At 37.7% G+C, this 20,610-nt stretch overlaps 1 protein-coding gene across 2 annotated transcripts in view; it reads right to left on the minus strand.

The window, feature by feature from the left end:
- SDCCAG8 (SHH signaling and ciliogenesis regulator SDCCAG8) overlaps nucleotides 1-20,610 on the minus strand; it is an 89,743-nt gene that overhangs the window by 41,055 nt on the left and 28,078 nt on the right. For both annotated transcript variants that reach the window (XM_082215023.1, XM_082215022.1), the window contains exon 13: nucleotides 14,882-15,024. In XM_082215023.1, coding sequence (XP_082071149.1) covers nucleotides 14,882-15,024 — 143 coding nt within the window. The remainder of the gene's footprint in view (nucleotides 1-14,881; nucleotides 15,025-20,610) is intronic.

A 20,610-nucleotide genomic window follows, 5' to 3' on the forward strand; every position in this document is an offset into this window, starting at 1 on the left:
AAATAAGGAAAGATTCACAGAAGCCCTGATTGCTAAAGAAAATGAAAAAAACTATAAGGAGACTCTGGCAATCTAGGCCTTATTTCTGATTTGATGAAAGGGGAGAGAAAGCTGCCTCACCACATCTTTTGGTGAGGAACAAAAACTGGAAGTGGGATGTTTTATTTGTCAGTTTGTGTCATAGAATACCCTAAATGTAACATACTTTTTAGCCTGAAATACTTCCCCACATTAGTTGTCCCTGAGGAGAACACTTTGAACTCTTATGGAACTTATTTTAAGATCCTACTATAAGTTGCCTTTTGAGGTTTCTAGGGAAGCACATTCATTCCTCATCGTCTGCCAATCAGGCATCACTTATAGTCATGTGCCCCAGAAAAGGCCTTATTTCTAGGTTGCAGTGGCTTTAGCATAAAACTGACTATCCATGAGAGGAGTGGTTTGGGTGGCATAATGAATATTCTGTTGTTATTGTAGACCTCTCCTGTCAGAGGCAAGGGAAAGGGAAGCAGAGATAACTACTGCTTCAAAGAGACTAAACCGGTGCAGACCTGCCTTTCTCCATTTAGGGGGACTGATAAAGTTGTGTGTGTTCTCAGGCCTGGTATCAGACTTCTGCCACATTGGGAGATTGGTGGTTATTTGAGAACTCTGGGGTTGGAGACAGTACTGATCCTACTAAGAGCAGACCTAAGTTAACCATGCCCGGTTAATTGCAGTGGTTCTACCCTGAGTAAGACTAACATTGGATACAACCCCTGTGGAGAGCAGCAAGAACAGAAGGGAACATCTATAAGTTAAAAATGCTGTGTAAGATCTATATCAAGGTGACTTCCTGGCCCAGTGCTAGATGAGAAGATACCCCAGAACCTACAGGAAAACATGCTTAGAAGCCTATGGATGTTCTCTAGTTGGAAAGGAAATCTATTAGCCTGAGCAACATGAATGCTGGGATTTGCTACAAATGTGCCCTCTTGCCTCTGCAGCTTCAATCCCAGCTTATACCTCCCATATCATGATGAAATGAGAGGAAATTCTCTCATTTTTCAGGATACCTGCTAGATTAAAAGTGGTCTCTTGAATGCTGCAAAGCACCACGCAAGATACTGCTTTTGATACAGCAAACAAACTACAAGCAAGCTGGATACTGTAAGTGCTGTGTTTCCCAGATTCAACGTGGCACCTCATTGAAAGTGAGCTCAGTGTTTCACTAAGCAGCATACTACATGAAAACTACTTCATTGTAAATAAGCATTTTACAAAAAATAATAATGAGGGAATACCTCAGAAGCCTCTGTAGTATGTCAATAAAGCATTTGTAGGTGGGGGTGCTGGGAGGAGAGCCCAGGCAAAGGGTACCAATATTAGGCTTCACTCTCTAATAGCCACAGTCTCTTACACAGGAAGCTAGGGCAGGAGCTGCAAACGGGTAGTAGGCCACCAGAATTTCCATGAATAAATGTCTCAAAATGCCCAGGAATCATGTAGTCTCCCACCTTTTTGTAATATGAAAATATTTGATGATTTATTCTGTGTGCTAGATTCAAACGTTAGAACTGCATTTCTACCAGCAAGACAAAAAAACCCCACACCTCTCTGTCTGGAACACTTGGCTATTTTTTAACTCAATAATTATGTAAACACTTTGTTGAATCTGAAGAGGACTCATCTTGGTTTCCTTAGCTGAAATGCATTGTTTAAAAATTCAGTAATACAGGAGTTACTTTTTAGTTGGATGGATTCGGGATCAGCGAGGCTTTTTTAACAGTAAACAGAAAAGCTCATCACAGAAGTGTTTTACCAAATTTCAAGATTCTGCAGAATTTTTCATAATATACTAAGGCACGGCTAGCCAACGTGGCACACATGGGCACATAAGTGGCTGCAAAGGCATTTACAGGCACCTATATGGCTCCCTCTCCCTGCAGAAATTAGGCTTGACAGAAGTATTCTATTATAACCACTATAATAGGTTGTGGTGTGTGCTTGGTTGAAGTGTAGTCCACAACAGCCCCTCTGGTTTGCAAATGTGCCCATAGGCCCAAAATGGCACAATCCAACCTCCATCCTATAGAACTTCACTGAGCCATTTTCTGTCTCTCCTCATTCCTCAACCCTTGGTCTGGTGCATGTGCACTGCATCATGCTCTTGGAGTCCCATATGTACAACCAGTGACTCCATTCCTTCCCAGCGATGCAGATATGGACCACAGATGGACACCCTGTGGGTATAACCTTTGAGAGGCACAGGTAAGATCTACATATGGAATACGTGATGGGCCAACATATTTTATTTCATAAAGTATATATACTGCTTGATTGTAAAACAATCATCACCTCAAAGCAGTTTACAAAAAGAGTGAAACAATAAAATTATCGGCAAAAAGTTAAAAACAGCTATATTTATTATTGTTGTTGTTGTTATTAATTGCCTGCGAGCGCTCCAACTGGAGAACAGCCTTTACCAAAGGTGTCATGCGCTTTGAAGATACTCGAACTCAGGGCGCAAGGGAGAAATGTGCCACTCCGGCAATAATCCAAGCGCCTCCACACGCATGCCTCCAGCAGAAGGCCATGGGAGAGAAAAAGACTCTATGGAGAGTCTTATCAACCTCTGCTTTTCCCAACTTGACTGGTTGTTGTTGTTTAGTCATTTAGTCGTGTCTGACTCTTTGTGACCCCATGGACCGGAGCACGCCAGGCACTCCTGTCTTCCACTGCCTCCCACAGTTTGGTCAAACTCATGCTGGTAGCTTCGAGAACAACTTGACTGGTACATTCTGGTAAAACCAGTGTCCTGCCCAGAACTAGAGCACTCTGTTCAATAGCTGCATTACTAAGGCTGCTTTTAGATGGGTGAACTTGTAGCACAAGTGAAATTGTAACTGACATTTTATGACCCTATTTTAAAATCACTTTTCCAGCCTTTTCTTCTTCTTTATGGAACAGGGATTTAGCGCTATACTGCCATAATGCTATGGTATTATGGTGCTTTGATGCTATAATTCATTAAAAAATTATAACCAGTAAGGCATTTTAGAGACAATTAAAAGATTTTAAAATCAAAAATTGGGTCATAAAATTAGCACTCTCCACAAATGTTATAACAGGGAAGGGCCATAGCACATCTGCTTTGAATGCAGATGGTTCTAGGTTCAATCCCTGGCATCTTCAGGTAGGGCTGGGAAAGAACCCTGACTAAACCATAGAGAGTCATAGACAGTAAGTGTAGACAGTACTGGGCTAGATGGACCAATGATCTGACTTAATGTAAGGCAGCTTCCTATGAATGTGCGCTGAGCGGTGATAGGGCAAGAAACTAAAGCATTTTTATTTATTTTTTTTAGTGGAAGAGTGGTCACCTGTGGGGATTGTATTACTCTTCTGGAAAAAATGGACTTTCTACAGTCTGAGAAAAGATGGAAGAATCACAAGGAAAATACAGCAATGAACAGATGATGGCGCCATGTGGATCATGGGGATGTCTTATAAAAAGTGAATGACGGATGGCAATTCTGCGCTAAACTTACAACGGAGGCACTCTATGCTATAGGAACATACAAATGTGTCAAAGATCATTAGTCATAAAGGATGTCAAAAGGAAGAGCAATGAGTAGCACTAATTTAAAAAGCAATGTTCTTCATTTATATAATTTTGTGGGAGAAAACAGATATGCATTGGGCACCGGTAACCATTGCCATATAAAAAGTACAGATGAATACATATGTAATTATGGTAGTTTAGAACCATAGTATATTATGAACCTTTAAAAGAAGCTAATGTTCCCCTGGATGATTCTTTTAAAATAATAATTATTGTTTATATATTTTTTTTAAATACATTTATTCTAGGAATTATGTGTATACTGAAAATGTTTTGTTACTAAGTATTTAATTCTTTATTTTAAAAATTAAGCATTTATACTAATCTATGGCAGAAAAGATGCAGAAAAATCAAAGTCCTAAGGAAGACACACATAAGTTAGTTATGACTTTTTACAAATAGTTATTGAAATAGAAGTGGATACACAACCCAGCTCAACTGAACACCAGTTCACAATCCAGCACATAGTTGCAACTCTGAGCAAATTAGCCAGATATTGGAGATTTGGACTTTGTCTTAAGAGTTAAACAGCAGGTCTTCAGACGTTCATCCTAACGGGAGAGTACTAAAAAAGGTGTAAGCTGACCTCAAATGTCATAAGAAAATTAGAGGTTTCATCATATCTCACACATTAACGCGCCTTTCTACAAGGCTTGAGCAACAATTAACAGATGCAAAAATGCACAGTAAGTTACAAATATTTCACAGAAGATAAGATTTTCGGAGGTAGGGTGGTTTTTTCTCTTTTCTCTCTCAAAATGTAGTATTTTCTCACAAAAGGGATAAAAAAAATCTGGAGATTACACTGTAGATAATACTCAAGTCTTATCTTGCTATCATCTTGATTTGGCTTGCCTGAACTACAACATTTTCCTAATCATAACTTTTGTGTGTTAACATTACAAAAAAATTGACAGACAAAGCAATATCCTTGTCAATTTAAAAAGTGTTTTAAACACTTTATGTTATTGAGAGCAATGGATGAATGGATTTTAATAGCAACTTTCCAACTAAACTCACAATTACTGTCATTACGCTAAGTGCTTGATATCCCACTGTGCAGTTTTGCTGTCTGCTTTTTACCTTCTTCCATGCACACTTTTAGCCACTGATTGTGCAGCCTTTCAGTGTTTTCTGCCTTTTCCTTTAAATAAACTGGCTCTGGCTCCTTCCATCTGGTTCCCCTTCCGTCAGCAACCCTGCACCTGTTCACACCTCCTCTCCTGTTGGATTCCACTGAACATTTCCTCCTCTGCCAGGGCTATTCTGGCACTCGCAACCTTTCTGTCATTCAATCCATCTGTCAGAAGTGAACTTTGTTTACCGCAAGCTTCTGCTTTCTTCTTCAAGATGCAAAGCCCCTCAAGGTCATTGTCAAAAGAACTGTCGGCATAGATTTAATCCCTAGCAAAAGACAAAGCTGGACAGTTATCCATTTGTGAAAATTACTTTTTCAGTGTGGAGAAGACAATAGAGAAGTAAAATAAGAGGATATTTAATGGCCATTTTAAAATCCTGCATAATAATAATAATAATAATAATAATAATAATAATAATAATAATAATAATTTCCTCCTTTCTGTAAAACCTTGTACAGTGCACTTTACCTATTTAGCAACTACGCAATAGAGAAAAGGGAAAATCATGACAAAAATAGTGCAGAAAAGCAGAAATAAAATACAGCTTGTTTAAGTTAAGGCAAAAATGAGATGGAAAATTATGAACAAAATTACATAATTAAGGATTAAAAAAGAACAGAGGAATGTCCTTATTCACACAGAAATTCTTAGTGTATAATATTTTGTGTTACAGTATTACATTAGAACTAAATAACAGCTATAGCTAGGTTAGTAACTAACCTGGTCACGTTTTAAAAAACAGCAGTGATAATTTTTCTTTTTAAAAATGTCACTCATTTGGTCCGTGTGAGTATCCAGATTGCTATTCAAGTACTTTCCGCAAGTTAACAGAAAGAGCCGTGCAGCTACTTTGAGACATTTCATATTGTTCCTAGGATCTATTATGCAGAGCTATTCAGGCATGCATCTGCTTTTCATAAATTGGTTCCGATAGCCACATACTATTGAATTATTAACCAGCCTCTTAAACGGTTTTACTTATCTGGAAAAATAAACACCTTACAAACTGTTGTCTTGAGCGATATCCAAATTACAAGGTAGCTTTCTTTACCATGGAGAAAAATGTGTCAGAAAGTTAGTAGAAACACCATTCCACTTTGTTAACTGTTTAAAAAATGCTATCCGACACTATAAACAAAATATCTAGTCTCAGCCTTTCCCTGAAAAGCAACAATATAATATAATCTTTTAATATGCCATAAATGGATCCTCAAAAAGCTTTAAACATTATTTACACAAATATAAAAAAATAGCCATTCAATTTGGGATCTGATTTTTAATGTATCGTGCATACTTCTTGTCTTTACAATAATATGCCCCTTGGGTTTTCAATTACCCTAGTAGAAGACCAAGGAAATAAGAAGGTTCAAACTCTTCCAGAAAGGTCTACTGTATAGCGTCCTATCCTCTTACCTATGCACCTAATTGCTTTTAGAGCTTCTTACAAGTTACGCTCTGCTGGCAACATGGAATAGCCATAGTCAGGACAAGAAGCCATATACCAGCTGCACTGCTGCAAAATGCTCACAGACTGCAGGAACAAGGGAGGCAGGACTCAGAGTAGTGGGACAGTTGATGTGGCAGTCATGCTGCTATGGATAAAATGCATCTATTGAGCAGGGAAGAAGTTTGCTCCCTGTCATAATCAAATAGACCAGGGACGGAAGAGAGTTACCAGATGGGAAAGATATAAGTAACTGCTCATTTGAGGTTTTTCTGCTCCTCATCTTTATTTCTATGCCATGTTAGGGTTGGATCCAGGGTAAAGTAATAAAGCATTTTCTTTTACAAATTCCTTTTGCATATAGGAGACTATAAAGGGTTTATTTATTTATGTCGAAAACATGATTATAACAATGTCAGTGATTCTGCTTTCAAATAAATAATGTTCATTTAAAGTCTTGAAGAATCAATCTCTTTCAGTCTAGTAGTTTACAGTTCCCCAGGAAAGAAATTAATGACCCTCACATAGAAAGAATGTAAATGTGTCTTTTAATTATAGTGGCACCAGTTGCTCTTATGCAGCACAATAGATATATAGTATTTTAAATTTGCACCACAAGGTTGCATTTATGTTTTCACCATATTTTGTAAACATATCTGCCACATAAAATACATGCTGGAAGCCCCAATGACTAAATAATATATTTTTATAATGTCAAAACTTTGAAATCTGATAGACCCTGATCTTAAAAGCATTTTATTATTAAAAAATGTTGAGTAACTTTCTCCCATGTGAACAAATTGGGGGGGGGATAATAATAGGATGTCACTCACAAATATTTACTGTAATAAATATAGATAACAGGCATCTTTCAACAACCGATGGGAATGTGCATTAGTTTTCCCTTACCAGACTAGTATCAGTATAAATTTTGCAAATGAACTGCTCTATATCATCAGATGCATTTATAAATCCTTCTCATTTTAGGGGGGAAATGAATCCGTCTATAAAATCTCCTATCCCCCTTCAAGTAATAAAAAAACTAAAGATATAGCAACATGGTCACAATATGGCTAGCCGTTAGAATTTAAAGCATATTTCTTTCCCCAATTAATACTTCATTAATGGCTTTGGAAACACTGTGATTTCAAATATTATATTTTTTTAAAGAATAATTATAAAACAGAAGATAACAAGGTAGCAGCTAACTGACAGTTTATAAAGTACAACGTAGTAATGATTACTACAGGCACTGCCAGAAAACAAGAGAGCCGATTTATTCCAAATCATTTGATATCTGTCATCATAAAGCAACGTATGGGCTAAATGATGGCAGGTAAATATCTCCTTCCATAATAATGCAGAGCAGCTAATTTATTTACATCTCTATAACTCAATTAACACATTACACTATTTTAGGCAGTCAAGGTAATGGGTAAGTTTCCCAACCAGATTTGCGCAGTTTGAAAACAATAGAGGATTATTAATTGCTCCAACCCCTTTTTATAAAATTACCTGAAGCAAGACCTTCTTTTCAGTTGTGGAAATATTTGTGGTTTGTACAGCTGCAGGACAAAGAACCAAGATATTTTCACAGAATAGCTCTGGGAAACAGAATGCTTGCAAGATTCAGTTAAGGAGAACAAATGGCAACTTTCAAATCTACCGGAGTCATTTACTAATAGGCTGCTATATCAAATAAGTCTAATTTTTCCCGACAGCCCCAAATTAGATATATTGCAGAAACTGATGCACAAATAGCATATGGCTCTGTTATACCACCTATTTCAAATCCCTGTAATGTTTCTTCCCCTCCCCTCTCAAAATGAATAATTGAGCCAAGCCATAAACCTTCTGCAAAGAGAAAAATACAGAAGTTGAAAAACAGAAGTAGGAGCCACAATTTTCTTTGTTCAACAAAGAGATATATAATGCACATCTATTGATTTTTGTTCAAAGTGTTTTTATCACTTATCCTGGGTCACTTAGTCATGGTAAGGATCCTTTGTATCGGGTCAATTTATTCAGTAGCATTTAAATTAATTTTAATACACAATTCTACCCCCCCCTTTTTTTGGCCTCACTATTTCAACATTTCTTTTCCACAAGTCAGCCAGCAGCCCTGACTACTACTGAATGGTGGCTGGGCAACAAAAAGATGTATGTCGTGATTAAAAGTTAACATCCTGAGACACAGTGATTATTATGCACAGAAGGCAAAATCTGGTGCCCCCTTATTAAAGGGCACTGAGAAAAATATCACAAACTGTATTGATTTCAGTATAGCTCCTAATCCTAACGTGTCCCGCGTGTATCGATGACACCAGTATGTAATCTGAATTAACACAAATTGCTTTCACTTTATTTCAAATGAACACACTTTGAAATGAAAATGAGCAAAACGTACTGATCATGGTATATAAGCCTTGCAATATGCTTCTAACTCCAAAGGAATGTAAGTATGCGCACATATATATATATATAGCAAACACTTCCATGAATTCGTAACGTCAATTCATTACTGGCTTTATGCATTCCCTATGTTGCAAAATTTTCAGATAAACTGCCCAGTTAACAAAAGTTTTTCTGTGCCTTCTGCAGTAAAAAGGCATTGCAAGGTCTTCTATCAGACCAATGGGCACACCACTGTAAACATCATGGAACTCTGCAGCTATCCTGCAGTTTCCCTCTCTGTGGTCAGTCTTCCCAGCTGCCCTATCTGTTACTGTCTGATTAGTTCTGCTAAGGAGCCCCTCCCCTGCCAGCTTTCAGTGCCATCTGTTCTACACAAGATGGCTGCTGCCCAGCAACCTAACACTGCCCTCCTACCTGGCACCCGGCTACCATCCTTACCCCAAAGTGCTAACACAGGTTCTCACTGCTGGCAGAGTCAGGATTTCATTACTACTACTTTGACAAGTGCAGGGTTGTTTGTAATTTCTCTTTTATCCTGATTTTGATTGTACAACCACCTCCCACTGATTCAGTTTGCTTCAGTTTTGTTGCTCACAGATTTTACTCTCCACATTAATCTCCCTCTGGCATGTTACTGCATCTGTTCCCTTTTTTATTATTAATTTTCAAATTCCCACCATTTTTTGACAAAAAGGAGGTAATCTACACTCTGCTTCTGCCCATTTCATTTTCTTTAATTTGGAAGATAAGTATGAAAGCATGCCAAAGAAGTTAATTCTCCGTTAACAGTTTATTTCCTGGCATCCCAATGCCTTTGTATATGAAAAACAGATAGGAATAAATGTTGACTGAACTACAAGCAATCCTAAATTTAATGAAAAATAAACATATAAAACAGACACTAAGGAGTTTATTAAGCATGTTATCTTATTTCAGGATTTTATACTTCTTTTCAATTATAAGTTTCCAGGTAATCTTTTTAAAATTACATATTTTAAAAAATTAAGAATCATTCTTGTGCCAAGTATATTTTCCCATTGATATGTGCTATTATGGATTCTAGTTTTAATGGTGAGTATTCATTTGATATTTTGTCAGTAATGCAATCTAGACTGTTACAATTTTTCACATCAATTATATAAATATGAGTGAGCATCTCATATGCCAGTATATTTTTTTAGAACCCCATAAAATTCTGCTTCTCTGTAGCAGACAATATTTAGAAGTACAGCAGTAGCTATTAAGTACCTGGAATATTTATGAGTGGCAGTGAGGAGAAATTTCTTTTGAAAACCAGTAGTGTGTACATATTAGGAACACACATACATTCAATCTTCTAGCAAAGCATGCTGCCAACATTATAACCAAAAAAGCAAAACCTAAGAAACTTAGTTATGTTGCAAGAACCTGGGCAACAGAATGACAGGTTTAATTTATGTGCCTTATTTATTATACATGGACTTCAATTAATGCCAATGAAGCTGTTGAAAGTGTGCTAGAGGCTACTAGAAGCACAAACAGTAGGTATTTGAAGCTAAAATGGATGCGGTGTTGCTAATCGCTTTTGTATGTCCTTCAAAACCATTGTCTTGAAAAAATGTAATTTTCAAATGATTTTTCTGCTTTTCAGTCATGGAATAATGTTGAGCTCTTCTGCTGAAATGTAAACCCTATGAACTATTACCGGCAAAATAATATGGAATAATTTGACACTTGAGCTGTTCAATCCTCATGGAGCTTCTTAGGCACAAGCTCTGCAGAAACAAATCTGAGTTGTATAAAACTATCAACATATGCTTGTAAAACTCTCATTAAGAGTTCCCAATACCTTGTGTATCCACCATTTCAGCAAATGTCAAAAGCTGCAAAATGGTCTGAAAATCAATAGTTTTCAAGCCCATTAAGACTAACAGTATGCATTTGATCCTCTGTCCTAGACACAAACTAGGAGGACATATGAGTAGACCATAAACTGACTACAGGAAACATTAGACATTATGTTCTGAAGTTCCTTGTGTACATGGAAAAAGAAGAAAAAGTTGTTCTAATTAATCTACATTGTTATTTTTGAAAATTAATTGCCCTTCTAGGCAGGCTTCCCCGGTCAAAGCATTCCATCAATTGTGGCACTACAACTGAGAAAGCCTTAACCAAATACTATAGGATTTCACTTTCCAAAAAATAAGAGAGCAAAGACAGGGACTTGGACATTTATGATTCTGTAAATAATAACCAACACCTTGGAATCGGTCCCAGTGCGGTTAAAAAAAGAATTCTTTTAACTGCTTCCTGCAACCTATCCTGCTAGGACATGGAAAAACAGGGGTAAACTACTTCCAAACTACACCATAACACCAAACTGATGGTGTGATGGTAATCTATGTAAGAAGCAACCAGAATATGGATGACTGCAAGCAAGACAAAAGCATTTGCTAGGCACTTCACCTACACTTCAGTGTTAGTTGAAGGGGGGGGGGAGTTGTCTGGAGTATCAGAGCAAGTAATAATCCAAATGATCTGTAGAACAGTGGTGAATTTTACTCACTCTTAATAAAAATAAATAGCCAACGAACACTATCTGGCATCAGTTCAGCCAATCACCCATCTTACTTTTCCAATTCATTAGAACAGTTGGATGGTATTGATGGATTTCTCTCAACCAATTATATTTAGAACTGTTTACACAACAGAAATATTAACTGGATTGAGGAATAAAAGATGCAAGCATGAATCAAATGATCAAGAATTTTTAAAGGTACAGGTCTACAGAATGCCTTCTGAGCCCAAATCAAGGCAGCAGTAAAGTAACCTATGCAGCCTTTAATGTTGTGCTCTGTCAATAAAGCTCTGTCCACCTCCACTCCATGTCTCACTGCCTCCTTCAGGCTTGATCAAGAGCACACTTTCAAGTTTACCATCTGCACAACTAACAAAGACTGCAAGGGCATGTACAAAGCCAGTTTCGGGGGGTGGGGTGTGATTGGTTTTATTTATTTAATTAAGTTATGAATCATTTCATATTGGGGAAAAATTCAAAGCGATGTTCAACAAGAGTTCTATAAAAACAAAAGTAAAAACAATAGTAAGAACATATAGAAACAATATAAAATTATATTCTGCCATTTCATAAAACTGACAGTCAGCATGGCTGTAATCACCCCTCTGGGAAGGTCTGTCTGAATAAAAACATCTTTAGTAGGCACTGAAACCGTAATATGGAATTCCCACCCACAGAAGACTCATCACAGTCTGGGTCAGCAAGACACGACACATATTATAGGCATTTATGTTTCCACCATGGATTAGCCTAATATTTTTGTAACAATTGAAGGATACTTGCATGCCTGACAGTAATTGTAAATACACACCTAGAATCGGTGTAACTGGATGACACTCCCATGTATGTTTTTACTGCAACATTTCACACAAGTGACTGTTATTCCAATGTGACAGAATAAATAAGAGTGACCCATGACTGAAACATAGGAATCACACACAGTAGTCTACTTTTGGAACACAGCAAACTAAAACTCTATGGAAAAACAAAGTGCATTGAAGTTTTAAGTATTTATTATTTTGTTAACCATCTCAACCATCTCTAAAACAGAATAAAATTTTAAACCGTATTTACTGCCACTGAAACACGAGCCTAATTTTTGCAATCAAAACTAGCACAAACATAAATGAAATATAAATAGATAAAAAACATGCTTCCGCAAATTTAGTGGAAAAAAGCAGAACGAAGACCAAATACGAATGGTATTTTTTTTACAGGTAGCTAAACTATTTTTGGAGAATAAAAAGTTGACGGGTGACAGTTTTAAACCTGAATTTCATATGGGAGAAGATGCCCCTGCAATATATGGGGGGGGTTGTTGTTACAGAATTTAGTGCGGCAGATTTTTCAGGGTTTTTTTGTAAAAAAAATGTCATAATTAGGAATAACAATACATATTTGCACTTAGTTACAACACTCATTCCTCTTTCTATTGGAAATTTATATCATGCTTGCATCTACAAAAGACTAGAAATCATAATCATACAGTATCTCAATTCCTAGTGTGAAGTTGAGCTGTTTCTGAACACAAAGATATCCACTTATTTTTTAAAGCAAGTTTCTAGCTATGTTGGTGGATAAAAGGTTAAGAGAATGGAGACAGATGGACCACAAAGACAGGATGTGTGAGTCTTTCAAGTCACTATACTATAACTGAGTTCAGATGCCATGCATGCTTGTGCTTTTTCCCCCTACACTGTTTTATTTTTCAAAAACTGCATGTTAACAAGACATCTAACTGCAATTATTTAGTTATTTACGATCAGAAATACTATACTATGTGGAAATAAACTGAACCTTTAAATTAGATGGATCAGTGTTATGATTTGGTATAAGGTTGCTTTTGATGTTCCTAAACTTCCTTTTGTTTTTAAAATTAACCATTGAATTGTCTGCCTGAGGAAAAAAGCAGCCTCACTTTCTTTATGGGTGCAACTTTAATAAAACTTCAGCTGTGTTAGAAGGGCCAAACATAGGCCACTCAACTACACCTGCAGACATGAAAAGCCACCCACAAAAATGACGTACTTCTTTCAAAACAGCAATGCTCCACAAAGGGAGACAAATGCAATCTGGACTTCGTTTCATGACTCAAGGTGGATAAGACCACAATTTAAAACTATAACACTGACATATGATGCTAAACCATAACAAAAGTAATTGATAAGAAAACACAGCGCAGGAAAGCAAACAATGACAAAAGACTGATGGTCATGAGTGATTCATCAGACCAGGATTTTGCAGTTCCCCACCCATTTCACATTATCACAAATCAGGAAGTCTAGTTGTTAGACCAACATGAGAATGATAAGGGAATATGAGGAAAATATCACTTGGAGAAATGTTGTCATGACAAGTTATACTTTGGAAAGCTGTAAGATAGCAACAATAACAATTCTTAAGCCATAAGAAAGCAAAGCCGAATATCACTGTTAAACCCATCCATCTTCTGCAATCAAACAATTTTCTGCAGACTACATGCTTATGTAATCCTGAAGTAGTATTGTCTCATCATTAATGTGAATCACTTATTTGGATGCTTGACTTAATTAAGCTCTTAGTATACCTTATTAAGAATGTGGAAGTTTTTCAGAAAAGCTATCTACAATTTGGATTTTCTCCAAGACACCACACAGCTTCATAACTTGTATGATTAGCCTTCGGATGGAAATTGGTAAACCATTTGGTTAACTATCACAACAAATCATTATAAAAGAAGTCCTGCAAAATCAAAACTTTTGCTGTCTTAACAACCTACCCAAAACTTTTTTCAAGTTCATTAACCTCTAGCATATTTGTTCTCTAAATACAGGCTGTAAAAAGGGTGTTTTTCTTCCCATCTGCTACTAGCCCATGATCTATATTTACATCATTTCTTTAAAAAAAAAAGAGGATGGTGTGATCATTTAAGAAGCATACTATAATCTCCCATATTCATATCCATTGTGCGAGTCTGTATGCACATACAATACATGTACTCGACCCAACTAATACTACAAATCTAAATGCTTTCTGGCATACTTTTAAATCTTGACTTCCATTCCAGAAAGCAGTTCATGCTATAGATTAAAAAAACGAAACAGTAATGAGTTTGAGGTGTTAAATTAATCAAGCTCAGTGGGAGCAGACAGGTGTTAAGAGTAATGGGGCTACTGTTAAGAGAAAAATGCACAAACTTCAGAAAGTTTTTGTGTGTGTAGTTAGTTGCTTGTCTACCACACAAACATTTTTGCCATAGAATTGACTGTTTTATGCATGATCATCAATTTTCTCTGAAGACTATGCATGCATCTAACTATAATCAGTAACTAGGAAAGTGATAGCTATTTTCAGCTTTTACATATCAATAAGGAACTGGAGAGCAATGTGCTATATAATCTCAATTGTTCCTTAAAGCAACTGCATCAAAAAATCTTGAAAGAACAATTGGGTGTATATAACTTTTACTGACTACAAATTGTTCTAAGATGACATTTAACACCGTGATTGTTTGAAGAATACTTTAGATGAACAGAAAGAATACTCTGGATGAATAGATTTGTTATCACTAAATTCCTGCCACGCTTCATCTCGTCTGAATGTTTGGCTCAGTACATCTTCACTTCTAATATGCCTGAAAGCTGTGCACTGAATCAATCTCTAACAACTGTGGATAAGCTGCTGGCAAAAATTTGCAGTATAAAATTTAAATCGGTGCTAAGGCCATATACGATAAGGGGTACCTGGTGAGGTGCAGTTGGTGCTCAGTTTTACCCAGCAATTCTGTTTGTTTCAGACATTCTTCCTTAGCTCTTGCTGTATCCTGTAGTGCTTGCTCCAAACGCAGTTTATATTCATTGACCTCCACTTGCAATTTCTCTATTTCCTTAAAAGCACACAGAGGAGCACAGCAAATTCAATTATAACAATAAGGGAAGTTATATACATCACAAACATTGTACATACATACATTCTATAACAAAAAATAATAATCAAAGGGCACTTTAAAGAAAATCATGCCTACAACACAAATTGAAATGAGAATGAGAAAGACTGAGCTACTAATTTCATTATTTATTATTCAGTGCTACTAGCTTTAGATAAATTCCCCCAAACTTATATAAGTACCTGTAATAGGCAGATAAATGCAGCAGTATCAGCACTCATGCATAGAAAATAAGCCTATTAACATTCCAACACAATTACCATATTCTTATTAGGGTAATTAAATTAAATAAGAAACTATTAAGTATATCAAGGACTCCTTTTTTAACAGTTTATGGCAGTAGAAATTAGGTTGACCACTCTAAGTCCTCGTCCCCAGTTCCCCTTTAACATTCTGACCCATTCACTCACACACACACACACACATATCGAAAAGGCATTTGTTTAAAACAAAAAACAAACATAATTTGACAACTGTCAACTAAAGCCAAGACAACCTCATAATTCTACACTATAGGCATAAATATAAGCTCTCATTATTTTCTCAAGGGAAATATTTAAAGCGAACAGATGGGCTTTATACCATCCCCTCAAGATAAATCAGCTCAGGTTCTGTCGGACCAACAAAAAAGCATATTCCAACATAAAAGGACTTTTGCTGAAAATGGCCTCCCTCTACCTGCCAGATGTTTAAGCTTAGGGATTTAAGGCAATACTATGTCTGCTAATCTTGGTTGTGTACAGAGAGCAAACAGCTTCTCATTTAGTTTGAGCCCAAGATCCCAAGATAAAGATTTTAAATGAATTTCACCCAGAAACAACAAATAAATATGTGTTACACTTAAAATGCTAACTTAATGTTCTTTCCATATCCTAAACTAATTTTCATATTTAAAAAAGGATTCTGGATTACTATGGAAATATAATTTCTATATTCAACTCACATACATGAATAACTATGGCAAATTTATTTATTTATTTAAAGCATTTTCACCCTTCTATTTGGCCATAATTGTTTCCAGAGCTGATAACATAAGATCAATAACAAACAAGACTCTTAGGCTTATACTCTAAAGGAAACTGGAGTGATTGGGGTGGGGAAGCAAACTCAAGTCAGCAGTTTTTAGCCACCAAGTTCTTTCAGTTAACTTAAATGAAAATAGTTTGAGAGGAGCCAAAAATTGCTGGTCTCCTCTACTGCAGCCTGATATAGAGTAGCCAGTGCTGAAGGATAGTTGATGGACAAGGAAAGCACAAACTGATTTCTCAACAGTTGATGGAGTGCCCTGCCTCCATTCCCCACTTTGCTGTAGCCTGGTGGAGTGACACCCTCTTACAGTAGAAATATTAAGTGGGTTATATCCAGTGGTGCTCTTCTCCTGTTGGAAGACTCTTTGATTGAGCAGGGGTTTCTATCAGCAGAAGGGATAGGGAGGCAATGTTAGACAATTCACCACCTTTTGCAGCCCACATCACTAAGTGGTTATCAGTTATGGTTGCTTTTAACAGTGATCATAACCCAGAAAAGAATTAAGCCCATTTAACCCCACTCAGACTATAAATATTTATGACCCTATCAATAGAAGAACATGAACACTTCAGTTCATTGAGAACACTGGTTTTCCCAGCAACTACTATCAACTGTTGCTTACTGTATATTTTTGTCAGATCTGATTAGTGCAGAAAAGTTATATATTGAAACCGTAGTTTAATAAAAATACAATTTTTGTGATATATGTATAAAACACTAAGAATATTAGTGTAATTCTAAGGCAGCTTAACAAGACTGTGAGAATTAGGATGTAAAATAAAGAATGCATTTTTACGTCACAAAATCATGTACTTATTCATTATATTATATAAATCCTCCTATGTCATATAAAGCGTTTACCTATTTTCAAATTAAATATGTTTTCAGTCACTATGTATCTAAATAATAAACAGAAAATTTCAATTTAACAACCTAATTCTATGCATGCTTACAAGCTCTACACACACAATACATTTTTGTTAAATCTTGCCAGGGCAAATTCTGTTGTTTTTTTTCTTTTCTACATAATAACAGCCACACAGCATCCAAAGTCTGTTGTCTTATATTCTTATAAGGGTTTGTTCCTTTGGGTGGAGGCAGTGGTAACCAGCAGGTGAGGATCAAACTGGCCGGGGTAAGTTGACCTGTATAAGCAAGACTTGAGAGGACAAGGCAAAAGGAATTGATCTATACCAGTTGCATCCATATGAAGTGCAGTACCAGTATTGATCTGAGGGTTGTGGAGAAGGGAGTACAGTGGTGCCTCGCAAGACGAAAAGAATCCGTTCTGTGATTCTCTTCGTCTAGCGGTTTTTTTGTCTTGCGAAGCAAGCCCATTGACGGATTAGCGGATTAGCGGCTTTTAGAGGTTTTTAGCGGCTTATCTGCTGATCGGATCAGCTGATAAGCGGCTTAGCGGCTTAGAAAAAGGGGGGGAAAGGAAAAAAAACTAGCAGGAACTCGCAAGACATTGTCGTCTTGCGAAGCAAGCCCATAGGAAATTCGTTTTGCGAAGCACCTCCAAAACGGAAAACCCTTTCGTCTAGCGAGTTTTCCGTCTTGCGGGGCATTCGTCTTGCGGGGCACCACTGTAATTGTAGGCTATATCAATTGCACCTGCCTTACCAGGCATCCTGTAGAGTGGAGTGTTATTATTATTTATTGAATTAATTGTATTGTAGTATGTTATTATTAACTGAATTTGTTGCTTTTTAAACAAAAAAGTAACTCAAAATGACTTACAAAAAATAGCATGTACATTAAAACCAACATAGAACTAAAACTGAATAAATGCGAAAAACACATTCATCTTTATAAAAAAAAGGCAGGACTAAAACATTCCACCCACTGAAGGAGGCAACAGATAATTAAAGAATGAAGGCATGGTGGAAAAGAAACTGGGATACCACCAAGTGGGTTGTCATCCACCAATCGCTTGAAGGCTGGAAAAAACCGTCATTACGCCAAGAGGATTTCCAATTCCCCCCTCCCTTTCATTGGCAATTTGCCTTCTGATGGAGCACAGAAAGGAATATGGGCTTCCATACATTCTGAGAGCATAAGGAAAAGGAAACAACCAAGTGAAGGGAAACAGTATAGTGACATGACAGACTCCTGATACCTGCAGTTGAATCTATAGCAACTAACTGGGGAAGAAATAATAGCCTGCATAGGATGGACTTGGGTAGTGTCCTAGTGTCCCTTCAGAAACACCTTTCAGAACCTTCTCAAGTAGGCACAAGGACATCACCAAGTGGGATGTTCAAAAGCCAACCTTATTAATTCCTGGGTGGAAGACAGGTGACTAATTGCTCTGAAGCACTTGTTGGAGAATGTGCCTGCCAAAGGCTGCCTCCAAGGATGCATATACAGTAAATTCATGCTATAGTGTTTAGTGAAAGAGATTGGGTGGGTCCCAGTTGCTGTCCTGCATACCATCTGTAAACGAACATTGGTAAAAATTGCAGAGCAAGCAATCGCTGTCCAGATAAGATGGGCAACTATGCCTTCAGGAAGGACCAATTTTAGGGAGGCGTAAACTAATGAAATAAAGGGTGTGAGCCACCAGGCCATGATGGTCACTGATGCCTTTTGGCCCATAGAAGTAGAGTGAAATTATGTGAACACAGATTCTATGTTTTGCAAAAAGGCTTAGTTCTTGCCTTGTACACTTTTGAGTCCTATGCATGACTAGAAGGTATCCTGCACGGTCAGGCAATTGCTTTTAAGGTCAGAACAGGAGGTTGGTAATACTAAATCTTTCTGTCCGTGAAAAAGTTCAAAAGTTCCTTGTGATGGAAAGTGGCCCAAGTTCAGCTACAAGTCTTGCTGATGCAATGGTGACTAATACTGATGACAAGGCCAAACTTTGTCATAGTGTAGTCTGTTAGGCTCCCTCTTCTCCCTCTGACCATTCATTGTCCCACCACCAATCACCTGGCTCTGAGCCTTCTTCCCCTGGGGGTTCCCCAGCTGGTGCCCCCCCCCCCACGCCTCTGCATCCTGCCAGTCCATGACAGTTGCCATTCCATGGGCATCAGAGACTCTTGGGTCAGCCAGTCTTGCTTATATGTCATTGAGTCCCCGGACATACTCCACTACAAGGGAGCTGAGGTTGTCTTTCCTTCCACTTGAAGAGCTCATATTTTTGATCTGCCTTGGCAGATTACATGCTTTTTTGTTGTGATACTGCCTGCCCTTATCACTATGTGCTTTTGTCACAGTATTGGTACAAAGTGCTTTAGTGCTCGCCTTGTGGCCTCCAGTTCCAACCAGTTTATTACTTTTGTTGCCATCATTACTGTATGGCCCCCCTGGGGAAAATATTTTAATGGTGGAATATAGAATCTCAAAACTAAGTAAAATGCATACCTTTGGAGTACTGTCTTGACTGGGCCAGTTTATTGCTATCAGTCTGGTTCCCACCCCCATAGCTGAAGAAATAGGGAGGTCTCAAAGAGGTTTATTTGACACCCTGGCTGGGGGAAGGCAAAGAGCAAGTGCAATTACACATTCTGTTCTCACAGTGGCCAAAAAGATTCTCATGGGAAGGCCACAAACAGCACATGAGCTGCAACAGCTAGTATCCAGAGCCATGCATTTTTTGACACTGGAGGTAATATAGCTATTATGACTAGTAGCCACTGATACAATGTCTGCCGAGGACAAGTGTCTCTATACAAGTCCGCAGTCTAGTTCCATGTTCAGGGAGTAAGCCCTTCTGAAATAATAATAATAATAATAATAATTTATTATTTATACCCCACCCATCTGGCTGGGCCTCCCCAGCCACTCTGGGCGGCTTCTGAAACACAAATTACGGCGAGCAGACGGCATGTTAGCTCAAGTAACTAGGGACATTTCTCTCCACTGTGTCTGAATCTTTTCTGCTGGAGGAAAGGTTACCTTACATTCCATGGAATTGGTTCAGAAAGGAGTTTCCCAGAAAATGAGCTTTTACTCACCAAGTTAAACCAATGTTTATGTAAAGATCAATTTATTAATTTAATATATTTTTGCAGGATGAGAGGAACCCCGCCGCTGGGCCAATGATTCCTTCCGTTTTATTTCCTTCCAAGAGATAACAGAGCCAACTAATAGTTCCTGCTTGCCCACCCAACCTCATGTGCACAGCAGTGGTTGCACTGGGCACAAGGGGACATTAAAACAATCACCACCACCACCAATAAACAATGGTACTGACAGGTAATGGACCTCCCAACCTTGGCCCTTTGAGTCTGGGACCATGATGGGGACTGGGGGGGGGGGCGCAACTTCCTTTGGGGTAATGGTGATTGGCAGGAACTGCCTGTTTGCCTTCCTTTTGTTATTTTTTTCCATTTACCCACCTCTTACAATGCTTTCTTTGATCACAACCAGGAGTCATTTCCAAGCTCCTGCCTGCCTTCTGGTTTTGAACCCTGCTTCTCCTACTAGAATCTGAACCGGTCTCCCCCTTGGCTGCTGCTAATTTGCTAACTTCTTCTCATTCATTGT

Source organism: Podarcis vaucheri (assembly GCF_965113315.1).
Source record: "Podarcis vaucheri genome assembly, chromosome: 3".
Taxonomy (NCBI): domain Eukaryota; kingdom Metazoa; phylum Chordata; class Lepidosauria; order Squamata; family Lacertidae; genus Podarcis; species Podarcis vaucheri.